The sequence below is a fragment of the Palaemon carinicauda genome, chromosome 6, assembly GCF_036898095.1.
Source record: "Palaemon carinicauda isolate YSFRI2023 chromosome 6, ASM3689809v2, whole genome shotgun sequence".
Classification (NCBI taxonomy): domain Eukaryota; kingdom Metazoa; phylum Arthropoda; class Malacostraca; order Decapoda; family Palaemonidae; genus Palaemon; species Palaemon carinicauda.
This window is the reverse complement of record NC_090730.1, coordinates 115,611,615-115,629,899: the sequence shown is the minus strand read 5'-3', so window position 1 is coordinate 115,629,899 and position 18,285 is coordinate 115,611,615. Positions and strand designations below refer to the sequence as shown.

The window sequence follows — 18,285 nt, the reverse complement described above, 5'->3', positions numbered from 1 at the left end:
AAAGAATAGGAGCCACCGTGAAAGGTAGCAGGATGGGTACAAAGATTGTTAAGAGACATGAGTTGCCTGTGAAAGCCTAAAAGGAAATGAATTAATCTATTTTTTGCAGCTCTCTCTATTTCATGGAAGGTAAGTGTGAACTTTGAATGTGAATGAATAAAAATGATTGCTGTAGAGATGATATTTTTGCATTGCATATTTGGAATAAGAAAATATATTTCTTAACTTTTGCTTCAACAAAACAATGATCACATACACCTCAAAATATTATATTTATCAAATTATCTTAAATTCCGTCTGTACTAGTATATATCTCATAGTAAATGATTTTCCTCACAATTTTCTCTTTCCCAAGAGTCACCATAAATATTATTCTTTGGAAATTATGAATAGTCATTAAATCATATTTTTAAACATATTGATACCAACTTGATATCTATCTATATTAAAAGATATTTATTGTTTTTATATCAAGTATTCAGTTTACCATTATATTCCACATCATATAAATCAAATATTTCTTTACATTAGAAACAAAGGTATGAATAAACTAGCTGCTGAAAAATATTTTTTTCCCATAATTGCTGAAAAGATGCTAAGGTCTGCATACTAACCTGAACACCACTGATCCTGAAGAGGGTCATATCTCTCAACGGAATTCAACCAATAGGAACCATCATAGCCCCCAACAGCATACAGATAGTCATCAATGACTGCTACACCCAAATATGCTCTAGCTCGAGAGAGCGATGCTGAAGGAAAAGAAAACGTAATTATAAATTAGTGTATTTCTATTGAAGAAAATATATCTACATTATAACAACCTTCTTTGTTTTATAACAAACCTATTACACCACACTCCTCAATTATAAGTGAATATGGTCTATAACATGCACCATATTTTTCAAAATCCTATAATTGAAATACTAAAAACAATGCAATACATAAAATAATGAATGGCCAATATCCTTCTCAGTCGGTACATTTTCACTACTTTTTACTTTTCATCTTATGCTGTACAGACATACACATTTTACATATTTATATATTGGTGACGTACTTATTTCAATGAACCTCAACTCCTGTTGATACTCCTTTTTCTATACAATGCAATTTTTTAATTTTTTTTTAAATCTCCCATTTTCTTTCCTTTTGAAAGGGGCATGCCTCTAATAAAGTAATGAAACATTCTAGCAGTTAATGGTAAAATGTAAAGGGGTGACGTTCCCGTCTCTTTATTACTTTAGTTTCTCCATCAAATTGCTTTGACATAGTCCGTCCTTCAGATTGTTACAATTTTGGTGCAGTTTAAGAGGTCTTCCTCTGGATTTGTCAGCAGTTACTGAGAGGATTGTTCAAGGAAATCTTTTTGTTATTATGATCCACATTCACTTTGTCTCATGTTGGAGATAATACTGTGATTTAAAAAATTGTTGTGATGAGTGTAAAGATCTCACTGTTCCACTCAAGGAAAAGTTATGTTTCAATAGTTGCCAATCAAATCAAAAGTTCAAAGAAAAAAATGAAACTTGCTTTTAGGTCCGGGGAAAATCCAGGTAAGACTAGTCTAGTTGATAATAATGGGGATAATGACAATATTGACATCTCTAGTTTCATTTGTCAAATTTCAGAAGACCAGTGTCTACTTAAAGTGACCAGCCACCATATATTAGAATTTGACTAATTATTCATAATTTTCACATGTGTTTTAGACATACAGTATATTATATTTTTTTCATACTAAAATATTACGTTATTCCGACCAATACTTTTTTTATAAAATTAGATTTTTTGATTTCTTAAAAATTGGTGTTAACTTTAATATTATAATATCAATTATTCTGGAAATTGTAAAATGATAATTTAGTTAAACAAATTTTTCGTCAGAACAGAATTTAAAGATTTTTAATATTTCTATTTCATATTTTAATTTTCCTTCAAAGTTTTTAAAACATTACTATTTGATAACAAAGTAATATTTAATGTTGAAAATCTATCTTGACAAAGAATCACATCTTTTTTTTCCTTTTTCTAATTATATATTTTTTAGCATATGAAAATAGCAAAACAGACAATGGCTAGGTTACGTAAAATTTGGAAATCAAATCGCCTGAAATTACAGTACATATAAAAATCAAACTATATATCAGTTTAGTGAGATCAGTGTTACTGTACGGACATGAGTCATGGTATGACATTGAAACAATCTCCAATAGATTTAGTAGATTTGGGAACAAAGCCCTGAGAAGGATATTAGGAGTTAAATAGCAGGACAGGATTAGAAATGAAACTATAAGAGAGATTACTCGAGTGCCATATGTGGATGAGATCATGATAAAGGGTAGATGGAGATGGTTTTGGCATGCTCTTCGCACTCACAAGAGATATTACTTCACCAAACGTTCAGCTGGGCTCCGCAAGGGACTAGAAGTTGGAAGACCCAGGCCTACATGGCTGAGGACTATGAAGTGCGAAGTAGGAGATGACGAATAGAGAAGTATTGAATTAAAAGCTCATGATAGAGACGACTGGCGAAATCTAACCGAGGCCCTTTGCATCAATAGGCGTAGGAGGAAGTGATGATGAAAATAGATAAAAGAGATTGAATAAACTTTATGAAGAAAAGTATGTTTTTTGAGTTATGACCCCCTTAAGATTTTTAATGTAATTTTAGTTTTCTTTGAAAAAAAAAAATTAAAGCAATAATATCAAAAGTATCCTATCTGTGGTGTGATTCTAACTGGGTTACATATATCATCTCTTCCATTGCTGAATCTTGCATCGTGGCTCCTGGGCCTCCTCCTTCAAAGGTTTAATGGTTGCTCATGAATGGCAGAGGTAAGGGACAGTGACAATGTCCCAGCAGGACAATGCCCTAGAGACTAACCATATACTGTACATATGATCAGCACCGAAGCGCCCTCTCTACTCAAGCTAGGATCAGGGAGGGCCACGCAATGGTTGCTGATGACTCAGCAGGTAGACCTAGAGGCTTCCCACTCTTCTTTACTCACAAGGATGGTGGGGTTGCAGACACTAAAAGAAACTATCGAGCTTGAGCGGGTCTTGAACCCCAGTCCAGCAGACAGCTAGCAGGGACATTTCCAAAAAGTTACCACAAACCTAAATCAGTGGTAAATCAGCTGATAATCTCCCCAATATGCCATAACCCATTTAGATACTTTTTCTTTGTTTTTTATACTAAAAGAAGACATCTTCTATTACATGATGCTTATTACCTTTGGCATATTCATTTAAATGATAAAAAATGCAATGCACTTATAAACAACATGCAGAGCTCCATGTTCACAGGAGTAAACAAAGGGAAATAATTACACTCAAGCATCTATGGGGCAACTTAAGAGTCACTCATTTAATTTACTCAAATGATTCAAGTGACCTGTATCATAATTTTGTAAAGGTTGGCAACTCTGTTTTAGATGCGTGCAGCTGTTAGATGTAAGAGGAAAGACTTCTTAAATATCATGGGTATACAAAGACTCATACAAATGATGCATCTGCCAAAATTAGAAATGAAGATGTAAGTTACAATGATGTCATAATGAAAAAGGAAGATATATTTCTGACATTTATCAAGATAATTGAATGAAACATTTTGGGTGTTACAGTATATGAAATGTTTTCCTCCACATACACCAACTAACTAATTTTCTTTATGTATAAAAAAACATTCACGAAAAATCATGTCGGTTGGTCCACTTAATGATGGGGTTGGGGAGCTACAACCATGCTGGTAAAAAAATCCTAGTTAAACAATCTATCCCTTCTATCCCTACGGGCAACATATTGAACATACAATTTCTCAATCACATGTTAATAGAATCACTAGTAGGCTAGGCCTCAAAATAGTCTTATCTTATTCAAAACAAATCATTTTGTGCTTATATGTTATGTCGAAAAAGTGGTAATTGAATATATATAAAATATTTATCTGTGTATGTACTGCACCTGCAGAAAAAAGGGATTTTCACAGAGGAAAAATCTATTTCTGGGCGAGGAACCTGTGTCACCCAGTGAAATGCTCCTCTAGCACCATTGGTGAATATACCAGAGAAAAAAGGATGAATGGAATGCTAGGAATAAACCTAGCTCGCTCACTCTTTGAGTGTCTGTATAGAAAACTGGGGCATGATTGAACCTTGACCATAGGTCCCTCACCAATTAGACCTCCCCCGGAACAATGAGGTGCCGTCCTACACCCGTCTGCTGCCTCCTACTACGCAAGGAGGCAAGGCCTCAAAATTCATGACATTTTCTTCAATTAGGTGACTGCTAGTTTTGGCAGACAATTGATGAGCACCAAAGATAAAAACAACTAATGTTGTACTGTACTGTAAAAAATAGTAGTTATCATCATAGGTTATTTTGTTTTCCATTTGTGTATTAATTTCTTGTTTATTTTAATGATAAATTTATTACTAAATGCCCTTTTCTTTCACTTGTATTGTTTATGCATTATCAGCTGTTCACACACTGCTACTAACAAGAATATGAATACTAATCTTCAGCGTACAGAATATCTATTTTACTAATAGTAACTCTGATGATCCTACTACAGATCATGAGTGAATTTGAGCTGAATCAAAAGTTTGGTTCACTGAGACATGCCCACAAAAAAGAAACTTGAAATAAGTGATCCATACCTTTGTCTGAGGACATAGGATCATTTAAAGAAATCAAAGCTTGTTCTGAAGGAACAGACTCATTGGTAGCTTCCATCCCAAGAGCTTGTGCCAGACTGAAACCATCTATTCGTCCTAACTTGGTTTCCTGGTTTCTCAATGATGTCCTCAAACTGGCGTCAGAAACCATCAACGACTCTTGTGAGTATATACCTCTACTCAGAAAAACTCTATTCCTTGTGATTTTAGCATCCGGCGCTAGAATTAGCGGCCTTGTCAAGAGATCCAGGCCACATCGAGTTCCTTCCATCAGGAGAAGTCCTCCTCTCCCCAGACAAAGTCTTCTTGGCCAAAAATGAAGACCCTCAGAACAGATGGTCCTCCTGGAAAATTATCCCGCTCCCTCAGGATCCTTCCCTGTGCCCTGTTACCACTCTAAAGTCCTTTCTATCAAGGACTTCCTATAAGACCTCAGGACTCTTGTTCGTCAGAGAACAGGGAGGGACTATAACTTTAAAAGGGATCAGACAACAGATTTTGTATTTTATCAAACAGGCTAATCCTGAGTCTTTCCCTCACGTCCATGACATACGGGCGGTGGCAACCTCAATAAATTTTTTCCATCACATGAACTTTGCAGATCTTACTAAATATACCGGATGGAAATCCCCGTCAGTGTTCATGCGGTACTATCTTAAACATCTAGAGGCCCTTCAGCTCGCTACCGTAGCCGCAGGGAGCGTGGTATCCCCCGAACAAATTAATTCCTAATTAATTCCTGAATGTACTATGTCTTGCCATCTTCTTCCTCTTACCTGCCTCACTTACAGTTCCTACCGGAGTTCAGTTTGTTGTGTCACCCATGGGTGTCCCCATGTCTTAGATATTGTTTATCTCTTATAAAAGACTATCGTCTACTACTGCAACGCTTGATTAAACCACTGTTATGTTATGTTGATTTTGATTCGTTCCCTTATATTTACTGAAGTTTGGGTTCGTTTCTCTGGTACTATTTCACTGGCCGGCACAGGTTGAGCCCAGAAAAGGGATTTTGACGAAGGAAAAATCTATTTCTGGGCGAGAGACCTGTGCCGCCCAGTGAACCCACCCTAGTTGTCCCCCCCTGATCAGACCCCAAACTTAGGGGTGCTATAAGGAGTGCTGGGCAAGCGTGGGTAGAGTTAGTAGTACTAGTCTGGGTGGCAGGGGAGGTTGAACCGCACCTCACTATTGAGGGATTTTGAAGAGGAGATATCTAAATGGTACGAGACCTCTGGTCTGTTTCGCCCTAGATTATACCGACACCTATAGGTGAGCGAGCTAGTTCAACCTAGCATTCCTATACATTTTTTCTCTGGTAATATTTTAGCAGTTATATTCCTTAGAAATGGTGCTATAGGAGCATTTCACTGGCCGGCACAGGTCTCTCGCCCAGAAATAGATTTTTCCTTCGTCAAAATCCCTTTATAATGAATAAAGTGAGTCTCCTGGTCTACTGGGCAGTTTTAGCCATAAAATCTGATTCACAATACTGCACTGGATAGTCCTCTCAGGGTAATACATACAGTACTGTATGTACAAGGGCTGAGAGAAGATTCTTTATTTTCATGTTAAGGTCAAGAAGCTCACATTTTGTAGATACCAGTAACATGACTCAGGCAAGTTTGACCCAAATTATTGATTTCCTAAAAATACTTGAATTCTTATTTACCATTGAAATATTTCCGGCTGTGGAAAATAATGTAAAATACAGATTATTTTGTTCCAAAAACAAGTTACAATATAAAAAGGCTTCGTATAGTACAATATAATGTATACATCAATAACATACCTATAGGCATCCAAGTATCTGATCCAGGGTCATATTTTTCACAAGAAGTATGTACTTGATGATTTGCTCCTAAAGGTCCGATGCCACCAATTGCATATAATGATCCGTGTAGCGCTGCCAAGCCATGATGTAATCTGGGGTTGATCATTGGTTCTCTTGATACCCATGTATCTTTATCCATATCATACACCTGAAATTGTAAACAAAAATTATTTTTCGCAAACAAATTTCTTACTTTACCTACACTTAAAACCTCAAACTGCAATTAGCCGAATGCTATGGTAGAGACAGAAATTTTGATTCTATTAGATTCATTCTTCCTCTGCCAGGGGAATCCCAAAACTCTACACAGGAGATGATTAAATTCTCGAGTCATTCTTTAAGGTGAGAATTCCTTTCTGCCAGTGTCTCCGTAATCCTTTTACAATGTTTTAGCAAACTTGGCCAAAAATAAAAAAATAACAATCTATTATATAGGTAGAGGAGATTAGAAAGGTTCTCTCATGCTATCTGACATTTGCATATATGGTCCCAATTGCATGACTACTCAAGTATAGGGGACTACGTAAAATTTCATTCTTTGCTTTACTTAAAATCTATACTGTACAGTATTTAGTAAAACATATTGTGCACTTGTTACTTTGATACTGTATTTCTGAGCTGTTATCTCCCATAATTATCAAAATCATCTTGGTATTGGACTGATCCCAGTTTATGGACTATTCTTTGAAAAAAATTCTTCATAAACAGTTGTTCGAAAGTAATCCTTCGAAAATCACTTGTTTGATCCAGCATTTTACAAGCAATTCCTTGAAAACGGTTGTTCGACAGTACGTTAATCATTTCAAGAAACCTCAATAAGATGTTTTTTTAGCTTAGAGGATATACCCTATGTAATAAAAAAAAAAGCTGAATTTATTCAAACCGAGAAAGGCGGAGCCATGCTATTAATGCGTAGATTCTTATATGTGAAAGACAACCAACTAAGGTTAAAGATCTACTGGAAATGCCAACATTTTGCTGAAAAGTCCAAAGGGCACTCTATAACAGTTGATAGATTAATCAGTTCTTCCAGTGAATATAATTATGTGGGCATTTCGACAAATGTTGAAATGTGGAAGATTTTAGATAAAGTGAAGACAGACACAAAAAACAACACAATAGTCTCCGCATTATACCATTTTTAAAGCATCTTCATAATTAAGTGGTTGTGTTGCAGTTGCTTTATTGCAAACCAGCAGCACAAAGCAATCAATCCATTGAGTGAGGCATGTGGATTACCTGTTAATCATGGAACTAAATAATACTATAAGAAGTAGATACGAGAACAAACCAGGGCAAATCTTTCTCGCTATTAGATTTCAGGGAAGAAGAAGACTGAACGCTGATATTTCAAAACTAAGCAAACAATGTCCTATGGATGGTGCCTTCAAGACTGCGCTAGTTATTTTCGAGCAGCTTTAAACTATTCATGGCATGATAAATGGCTATGTCATACCTTTGATTTTTGGTTTATTACTAAAAAAAGGAAATACAAAATACATACAAAATTTCTTTGAACTGTTAAAACAATAGAGCTGACTTTAGATGATTCTTTAAACAGATGTTGAGCCTGCTATAGTAAGGGCAATTAAGGAAGCATTGCCATCTTATGGGCATTTTTTTCAATTGTATATATACATAGAAAAGTATAGTATGTAAATTTGATGATGAGCTTTTGTTGAACATTTTGTTAGCATCTGCATTCATTCCCATAGATAGTATGAAATTTTAATTTCACTAATGGATGAAAATATGTAGCCAACTGAAGCTTTACCTATAGGCAACTACTATGAAGATATGTGAATTAGGTGGCCTGGTTGTAAGAATACACATTGCTCGCCTAAGTTTGAAATTGAGATGTGATCCTGTTATGAAAGGGTGCAAGAAGATTTGCCCAAGACAAACAACATAATTGAAGGATGACACTGCAGAGAAAGGAGAACGTCGGGATGGTATCACGTCGCGACCAGAGAACTTACTGAGGGTCGAGACCCAAGCTAACACGCGACCTGGCTCGGGACTAGCCTCAGGGCACGTATCCTTCCGCCTGAGGTGGTCCTCACAGAAAACGGAAGTAGGGTAAACTACACAAAACTCTGGTCAGTTGAGAGGAGATTCCAGGTACCTCCTAAGAAAGTAGTTCGAGGTAAGTCTCCGTGTTGGAACAAGTAGTAATTATAAAACATATTTTTTAGCAACTGTTTATTGCTGTTTTTCAAACAATTGGTAATTCGAACAAACGTTTTCGAATAATTGTCCTGATAAAACCGATTATAACTTTAAAAAAGTGTTGTACCTGTAAAAGTAGATCTTCAGCTCATTTCATACAATAAGAGATCAATACAATTTGAAAATCTGCAGTTCCTCGGAGAGCTGTCAATTTCCCAGGGGATGCTTGCCCAATTCTACAGTAAAGTATATGAAAAAATACAGTGTGAAGTGGAATGTCATTAAATCAGAGAGAGAGAGAGAGAGAGAGAGAGAGAGAGAGAGAGAGAGAGAGAGAGAGAGAGAGAGAGAGAGAGAGAGAGAGAGAGAGAGCACATATTCCAACAGAGCTTCATAGATACACCTTCAGAAATTTGGTTTAAGAGTCTACATAGTTTAAGAATACAAAATGGTATTGGGATAAAACAAAAAAAAACTTTGTAAAAAAATGTTATTTTCCGTAGTAAAATAAATTTTTGAATATACTTACCCGGTGATCATGTAGCTGCAGCTCTGCTGCCCGACAGAAAAAACCTAAGGGCGGGATACGCCAGCGATCGCTATACAGGTGGGGGTGTACAACAACAGCGCCATCTGTCGAGTAGGTACTCCAGTACTTCTTGTCAACAAAGAACCAATTTTCTCCTCGGTCCACTGGGTCTCTATGGGGAGGAAGGGAGGGTCCTTTAATTCATGATCACCGGGTAAGTATATTCAAAAATTTATTTTACTAAGGAAAATAACATTTTTCAATATTAATCTTACCCGGTGATCATGTAGCTGATTCACACCCAGGGGGGTGGGTGGAGACCAGCATAAATATTAACATTAGAAGCTAAGTATCCCGTATTTCATTTTAGCAGTTATTCAAAATAACAGACATAAAATTAACAAGTACCTGGTAAGGAAGTCAACTTGAACCATTACTCTGCCTTTTTAAGTACGTCTTCCTTACTGAGCCTCGCGATCCTCTTAGGATGTTGAGCGACTCCTAGGTGCTGAAGTATGAAGGGCTGCAACCCATACTAAAGGACCTCATCACAACCTCTAATCTAGGCGCTTCTCAAGAAAGAATTTGACCACCCGCCAAATCAACCAGGATGCGAAAGGCTTCTTAGCCTTCCGTACAACCCAAAAACAACAATAAAAAGCATTTCAAGAGAAAGATTAAAAAAGGTTATGGGATTATGGGAATGTAGTGGTTGAGCCCTCACCTACTACTGCACTCGCTGCTACGAATGGTCCCAGGGTGTAGCAGTTCTCGTAAAGAGACTGGACATCTTTAAGGTAAAATGATGCGAACACTGACTTGCTTCTCCAATAGGTTGCATCCATTACACTCTGCAGAGATCGGTTCTGTTTGAAGGCCACTGAAGTAGCGACAGCTCTAACTTCATGTGTCCTTACCTTCAGCAAAGCATGGTCTTCCTCATTCAGAAGAGAATGGGCTTCTCTAATCAAAAGTCTGATGTAATAAGAAACTGCGTTCTTCGACATCGGTAAAGAAGGTTTCTTAATAGAACACCATAAAGCTTCTGATTGCCCTCGTAATGGCTTCGTACGTCTTAAATAGTACTTAAGAGCTCTTACTGGGCAAAGTACTCTCTCTTGTTCGTTTCCAACCAAACTGGACAGACTTGGAATCTCGAACGATTTGGGCCAAGGACGAGAAGGGAGTTCGTTTTTAGCTAAAAAACCAAGCTGTAAGGAACATGTGGCCGTTTCAGATGTAAATCCTATGTTCCTGCTGAAGGCGTGTATCTCACTGACTCTTTTAGCTGTTGCTAAGCAAACGAGAAAAAGAGTCTTCAAAGTGAGATCTTTAAAAGAGGCTGATTGAAGCGGTTCGAACCTTGCTGACATCAGGAACCTTAAAACCACGTCTAAGTTCCAACCTGGTGCGGCTAACCGACGCTCCTTTGAGGTCTCAAAAGACTTAAGGAGGTCCTGTAGATCTTTGTTGTTGGAAAGATCTAAGCCTCTGTGGCGGAAGACTGCTGCCAACATGCTTCTGTAACCTTTGATCGTAGGAGCTGATAGGGATCTTACCTTCCTTAGGTGTAAAAGGAAGTCAGCTATCTGCGTTACAGAGGTACTGGTTGAGGATACTGAATTCGCCTTGCACCAGCTTCGGAAGACTTCCCATTTTGACTGGTAGACCTTGAGAGTGGATGTCCTCCTTGCTCTGGCAATCGCTCTGGCTGCCTCCTTCGAAAAGCCTCTAGCTCTTGATAGTCTTTCGATAGTCTGAAGGCAGTCAGACGAAGAGCGTGGAGGCTTGGGTGTACCTTCTTTACGTGCGGCTGACGCAGAAGGTCCACTCTTAGAGGAAGAGTCCTGGGAACGTCTACTAGCCATTGCAGTACCTCGGTGAACCATTCTCTCGCGGGCCAGAGGGGAGCAACCAACGTCAACCTTGTCCCTTCGTGAGAGGCGAACTTCTGCAGTACCTTGTTGACAATCTTGAACGGGGGGAACGCATAAAGGTTTAGATGGGACCAATCCAGAAGAAAGGCATCTACGTGAACTGCTGCTGGGTCCGGGATCGGTGAGCAATAATTCGGGAGCCTCTTGGTCATCGAGGTAGCGAACAGATCTATGGTGGGCTGACCCCACAGGGCCCATAGTCTGTTGCAAACATTCTTGTGAAGGGTCCATTCTGTAGGGATGATCTGACCCTTCCGGCTGAGGCGGTCTGCCATGACATTCATGTCGCCTTGAATGAACCTCGTTACAAGCGATATCTTTCGATCTCTTGACCAGGTGAGGAGGTCCCTTGCGATCTCGAACAACGTCCTCGAATGAGTCCCTCCTTGCTTGGAGATGTACGCCAAGGCTGTAGTGTTGTCGGAGTTCACCTCCACCACCTTGCCTAGAAGGAGGGACTTGAAGCTTCTCAAGGCCAGATGAACTGCCAGTAGCTCTTTGATCCGGATTCCACGTGCCCGAGCATTCCCGACCGTCCAGTGTCGCACCCCAGCCCGTGTCCGATGCGTCCGAGAAGAGAAGGTGGTCGGGGGTCTGAACAGCCAGTGGTAGACCTTCCTTGAGAAGAATGCTGTTCTTCCACCAAGTCAGTGCAGACTTCATCTCTTCGGATATAGGAACTGAGACCGCTTCTAGCGTCATGTCCTTTCTCCAGTGAGCAGCTAGGTGATACTGAAGGGGTCGGAGGTGGAGTCTCCCTAACGCGATGAACTGGTCCAGCGATGAAAGCGTCCCTATTAGACTCATCCACTGTCTGACTGAACATCGGTTCCTTTTCAGCATGCTCTGGATGCATTCTTGGGCTTGACTGATTCTGGGGGCCGACGGAAAAGCCCGAAAAGCTTGACTCCGAATCTCCATACCTAGATAGACTATAGTTTGGGATGGAACGAGTTGGGACTTTTCTATATTGACCAGGAGACCCAATTCCTTGGTCAGATCCATAGTCCATTTGAGATTCTCCAGACAGCGACGACTTGACGCAGCTCTTAAAAGCCAGTCGTCCAAATAGAGGGAGGCTCTGATGTCTGCTAAATGTAGGAATTTGGCAATATTCCTCATCAGTTTGGTAAACACTAGAGGTGCCGTGCTTAGGCCAAAGCACAGGGCTTGGAACTGGTAAACCACCTTCCCAAAGACGAACCTTATGAAAGGTTGGGAATCTGGATGGATGGGGACGTGAAAGTACGCGTCCTTTAGGTCTGACGAGACCATCCAGTCTTCCTTCCTGACCGATGCTAGCACCGACTTCGTCGTCTCCATGGTGAACGTCTGCTTGGTGACAAAGACATTTAGAGCACTGACGTCTAGCACCGGTCTCCACCCTCCTGTCTTCTTCGCTACTAAGAAGAGACGGTTGTAGAAGCCCGGGGATTGATGGTCCCGGACTATGACTACCGCTCCCTTTTGTAGCAAGAGAGACACCTCTTGCTGTAAAGCTAGCCTCTTGTCCTCCTCTCTGTACCTGGGAGAGAGGTCGATGGGAGTTGTTGCTAGAGGGGGCTTGCGCAAGAATGGAATCCTGTACCCCTCTCTGAGCAACTTCACAGACTGTGCGTCTGCACCCCTGTTCTCCCAGGCCTGCCAGTAGTTCTTGAGCCTGGCTCCCACTGCTGTCTGGAGAAGATGGCAGTCAGACTCTGCCTTTTGAGGACTTGGAACCCTTCTTCTTTTTGCCACGTTGACCATCGGCACGGGTACCTCCTCTGCTGGAGGTTCTGCCACGAAAGGGCGGAATGAACCTAGACGCTGGTGTGTCCATCCTAGGTCTAGGCACGGAAGGTAAAGCTGTGACTTTACGTGCGGATGACGACACCAGGTCATGGGTATCTTTCTGGATCAACGAGGCGGCAATCCCCTTGATCAGCTCCTCAGGAAAGAGACACTTGGATAGCGGAGCAAACATCAGCTCTGACTTCTGACATGGTGTGATCCCCGCCGACAAGAAGGAGCAAAGGTGATCTCGCTTCTTAAGAACTCCCGACACAAACGAAGCCGCAAGCTCGCCAGACCCATCCCGAATGGCTTTGTCCATGCATGACATGATGAGCATGGCAGAGTCCTTATCCGAAGGGGAGGTCTTTCTGCTCAACGCTCCCAAACACCAGTCCAGAAAGTTGAAGATCTCAAACGCTCGGAAAACTCCCTTTAAAAGATGGTCCATATCCGAAAAGGTCCAGCAAATCTTGGAGTGTCTCATAGCCAGTCTGCGGGGAGAGTCTACCAGACTTGAGAAGTCGCCCTGGGCAGAGGCAGGAACTCCCAAGCCGAGATCTTCTCCCGTGGCATACCAGACGCTAGATTTGGAAGCAAGCTTGGTCAGTGGAAAGATGAAGGATGTCTTCCCAAGTTGCTTCTTGGCCTGCAACCACTCTCCCAGTACCCTTGAAGCTCTCTTGGATGAGCGCGCGAGTACGAGCTTCGTAAAGGCAGGAGCTGCTGACTGCATGCCTAAAGCGAACTCAGAGGGAGGTGAGCGTGGGGCTGCAGACACAAACTGGTCCGGATACAACTCCTTAAACAGGGCAAGGACTTTCCTAAAGTCTAAGGAGGGAGGCGTAGTCTTGGGTTCCTCTATGTCGGAGTGTTGATCGTCCAAATGCGCAGCTTCGTCGTCATTAGAAATTCCTTCTTCCGAATGCTGAGGAGGAAGCGGCAAAGGAGGAGAAGAAAGCTGAACGGCTGAATCCGGCAGCACGGGTGCATGCGTAGCTGCACTGGATCCAACATCATGCCGCTGCTGGTCAGTCTGAGAGCTGGCAACAACAAAAGCGGAGTGGTGGTGCGTGGTGGGGACTGCCGTGGGTTGCGGAGACTGCCGCATTGCGTCAAAACACGGCAGCTTGACAGCACCTTCCCACTGCTGATGCGGTAGCTCACGCATGTCAACGGAGGGTGCCACACGTCGGCTAACGTCAACATGCGTCTGGCAGGGTCGACTGCGCATCGGTGGTGGAGCTCTCACAGCCGGAGTGTGGGAGCAGGCAGCCGCAGTGTCTGCTGAGCGCACAACCGTGGCAGGTTGTAGGTTAACGGGTGCAGCGTCAACCTTCTCAGCACGATACTCCTGCATGAAGGAAGCTAGCTGAGTCTGCATAGACTGCAGCATAGACCACTTAGGGTCTACAGTGGTTGGTGCGGCAACAGACGGAGTGATTGCCTGCTGCGGAACCACTCTACCTCTCTTGGGAGGTGTGCAGTCTTCGGAAGACTGCGGCGAGTCCGAACTGACCCAGTGGCTACACCTGGGCCGTTGGACTCGCTCGGAAGGGACCTTGCGCTTGAGAGGTCGTGAGACCTTAGTCCAGCGTTTCTGACGAGAAACTTCTTCCACAGACGAGGAATGAATGGGCTCACTCGTCTGTTTGTGGGTGGGACGATCTCTGCAAGATACGTCCGCAACCACTGAGGGTACATCTGTACACTGATCAAGGCCTGTCGAACCCTTTGGTCCTTCGACATTGCTTCTCCCCTGGGCTTGGGAGCTTGCAAGAGGTCCCGGACTGGGAGGACGAATGGCACGAACAGATGCACCCTCATGCGTAACACTGACACTGACACTTCCCACTGCACTTTTCTCCTTCAACTCTTTGACGTCGGCCAAGAGTTGATTGCGGTCATTCGCTAATGACTCAACTCTGTCACCAAGAGCCTGAATGGCACGCATCATGTCCGCCATCGAGGGTTGCTGAGAGCTAGTAGAAGGGTCGGGTGTCACCACTACAGGGGAAGGAATAGGTTGTGGGGCATGGGGAGAGGAAAAATCAAAAGAGCGAGACGAACTCCTCCTGATCCTATCCTTCTCTAGCCTACGTGCATTCTTAAGGAATTCATTAAAATCGAATTCCGAAAGCCCAGCGCATTCCTCACATCGATCTTCCAATTGACAGGATTTACCCCTACAATTGGAACAAACGGTGTGAGGATCTATAGAGGCCTTCGGAAGATGCCTAGAACAGTCCCTAGCGCTACACTGCCTGTACTTGGGGACTTGAGTAGGGTCAGACATCTTGAATTAGTCAAAGGGGGGAATCCAAAATCTATCCAAGTCGTCAACAAATAATCCAAAAACTAATCAATAAAGCTTGATAAGGTAATGATAATAACTCCTGTACAGCGAAAGCTAATATCTAGAGAGAATACATCACCAAAAAGCGTGAAATCAACTCCAGAAACAACAGCGTATCAAGTAGGTCTTGCCGGTGGCACGACAGAGAGAAAATTGGTTCTTTGTTGACAAGAAGTACTGGAGTACCTACTCGACAGATGGCGCTGTTGTTGTACACCCCCACCTGTATAGCGATCGCTGGCGTATCCCGCCCTTAGGTTTTTTCTGTCGGGCAGCAGAGCTGCAGCTACATGATCACCGGGTAAGATTAATATTGAAAAAAAGGCACGTTTTTCCATAAAAGGGATTTTGACGAAGGAAAAATCTATTTCTGGGCAAGAGACCCGTGCCGCCCAGTGAAATGCTCCTTTAACATCATTTCTAAGGTAAAAACTGCTATGAATTTACCAGAGAAAAATTTGTATAGGAATGCTAGGTTGAACCCAGCTCGCTCACCTTAATAAGGTGTTGGTATAATACTGGGGCGCTGAATAAATCACAACCAGAGGCCTCGCACCATTTAGATATCTTCTGTCAACATACCCGAACAGCACGGTGCCGTTCAACATCCTATTACTACTAGCAATCCCACACCAGTGACGTCACTCCCTATAGCACCCCAGATTGGGGCCCAATCAGGGAGGGACGGGTGGGTTCACTGGGCAGCACGGGTCTCTTGCACAGAAATAGATTTTTCCTTCGTCAAAATCCCTTTTCTGGGCTCCGACCCGTGCCGCCCAGTGAAATCGTACCTGAGAATGGGGACGCAATATGGCTAACTACCTGAAGCGGGAATAACATAAAATAAGAGCTGATGAGTTTAATATTAAAAAAGAGTTATGTGGAAACCCGTAAAATTAGATCAACATGTATATGACAGTGATAAATAGACATGGTAAACAATCAATAATGAAACCCGTAGGTAGAATTCAACAGATATGAATAGTGGGAATCCAGCTTGGTAATCAAGAATGCAAAATAAAATCAGCACGGGGATTCAAGAACGAGTGAAATCAAAACAATTCATGAAATTGAACAATTGAATAATAAAATAATACACCATAAGGGTGTATAGTAACAAAACAGGTAAGAACAACAGGTAAGCCAGGCAGGAGGGAAAGAGGACAGAGCAAGACGTTGTGATTAGGACTCAGTACCTTCAGGAGGAACTATATTCCCTGCAGCTACTGTGGCAAATCTAAGAGCTTCTAAAGGTTTAGGTAGTGGCGCTTGAAAACTTTAGGGGACTTCCAACCTGTATATTTTGAGTTCATCAAATTTCATATGGTGGAAAAAATTAATTGAGGTAGCCACAGCTCTAATATCATGGACATGTGGGAATGATGCAGGATTAGCTTGTTTAATAAAATAAAGAATTTGTTGTCTGATTCCCTTAAGGGTAATAGTTCCTCCGTGTTCTCTAATAAATAAGGGCCCTGTGGTTGTAGTGGAAGTTCTACCTAAGTAGGCTTTCAGGGTGGTAACTGGACACAGGGATGGATCCCGAGGAAGTGGAACAATCTTCCAGGGAGACCACCTGTTTTGGGGGTCTTCATTTTTAGCCAGGAAAACTTTGTTAGGAGAGAGAAGGACCTCACCTGAAGAGAGAAACTCTATATGACCAGGGTCTCTAGATAAGGCTGACAATTCTGAGATTCTGGAGCCACAGGCGAGGCTCAAAAGAAAAAGTGACTTTCTTAACAATGCCATATAGTTACAGGATTCATTTGGGGTGTCAGAGGCTAGCTTAAGAACATCGCTCAAAAACCAGGAAACTATGCTAGGGCGAGTTGAAGGTTTTAGTCTGGCACAAGCTCTCGGAATGGATGAGAAATATGAATCCGTTAGATCAATGTCAAAACCAATATGGAAGATCTTTTTCAAGGCTGACTTGATTGTAGTAATGGTATTGGCTGCCAGGCCAGATTTGAAGAGAGTTCTGAAGAATGTCACAGTTAGGTTATTCGTCATTTTCTCAACTTGGGAATCTTTCAAGAACTTAGCTAATTTCTTGACAGCTGAGTCATATTGACGGAGAGTAGATTCCCTTTTGTCAGATTCCAGGAAAATAGTATTCAAAGGATCGATGTTTGCACCTTGTTGGGCTGCGAACTTCATGAAGTCCATAAAGTTAGGGCATTCAGAATCCTTGAGGAAGCGAACACATTGCGAGTTTGCCCTGTCTTTGTTAACACCGGATTGGAAATCCGACGGGGGCGGAGACCTAGTTCTAGCAACAAGGGGAACCAATTGCTCTTGGGCCAGTTGGGGGCTATGAGAGCCACTTGACCTTTGAAGGATCTGAGTTTGTGCAGAACTTTCAGCAGGAGATTCACCAGAGGAAACAGATAAATCGTCTTCCAGGTATTCCAATCTCGAATGATAGAGTCCGTGGCATAAGCCTGAGGGTCCAGGTTGGGGGCTACGTAACAATCTATTTTGCGATTGGATTTCGTCGCAAACAGATCCACCTGGAGACCCGGGACTGGAGATATCATCCACTGGAAAGATCGATTGTCTAGTGACCATTCCGACTCTAGCGGAGTCGTCCGGGAAAGTGAGTCCTCTACCACATTCCGGACTCCTGCTAGATGGACTACTGACAGGTGCCACTTGTGCATTGCCGCCATGGAGAAAAACTTCAACATGATGTGGTTTATTTGAGCTGATCTGGAGCCTTCTCTGTTGAGGCAGTGTACTATGACTGCACTGCCGAGAACCAGTCTGATATGGAGATTCCTGACTGGATTGAGACGTTTTAAAGTGAGGAAGACTGCCATGGCCTCTAGGACGTTGACGTGCATTTGTTGGAAGACCGGTGACCATAACCCTTGGACTTTCTTGTGTTGTAAAGGAACCGACTTGGAAAGATTCTTGATCTTCGTCCAGGTCTGCAGACTTTTTCTCAGGGTTAGGGAGTAAAATAAGATAGGAAGGCATGCTGGATGATAATAATAAAAAAATTA

General features: G+C 42.0%; 1 protein-coding gene across 5 annotated transcripts in view; it reads right to left on the bottom strand.

The window, feature by feature from the left end:
• The window catches only part of LOC137642626 (kelch-like protein diablo), a 176,743-nt gene that overhangs the window by 10,699 nt on the left and 147,759 nt on the right, over positions 1-18,285 (bottom strand). For all 5 annotated transcript variants that reach the window (XM_068375336.1, XM_068375337.1, XM_068375338.1 and 2 more), the window contains 2 exons: positions 6,475-6,664; positions 615-752 (listed from right to left, as the gene is read on the bottom strand). In XM_068375336.1, coding sequence (XP_068231437.1) covers positions 615-752; positions 6,475-6,664 — 328 coding nt within the window. The remainder of the gene's footprint in view (positions 1-614; positions 753-6,474; positions 6,665-18,285) is intronic.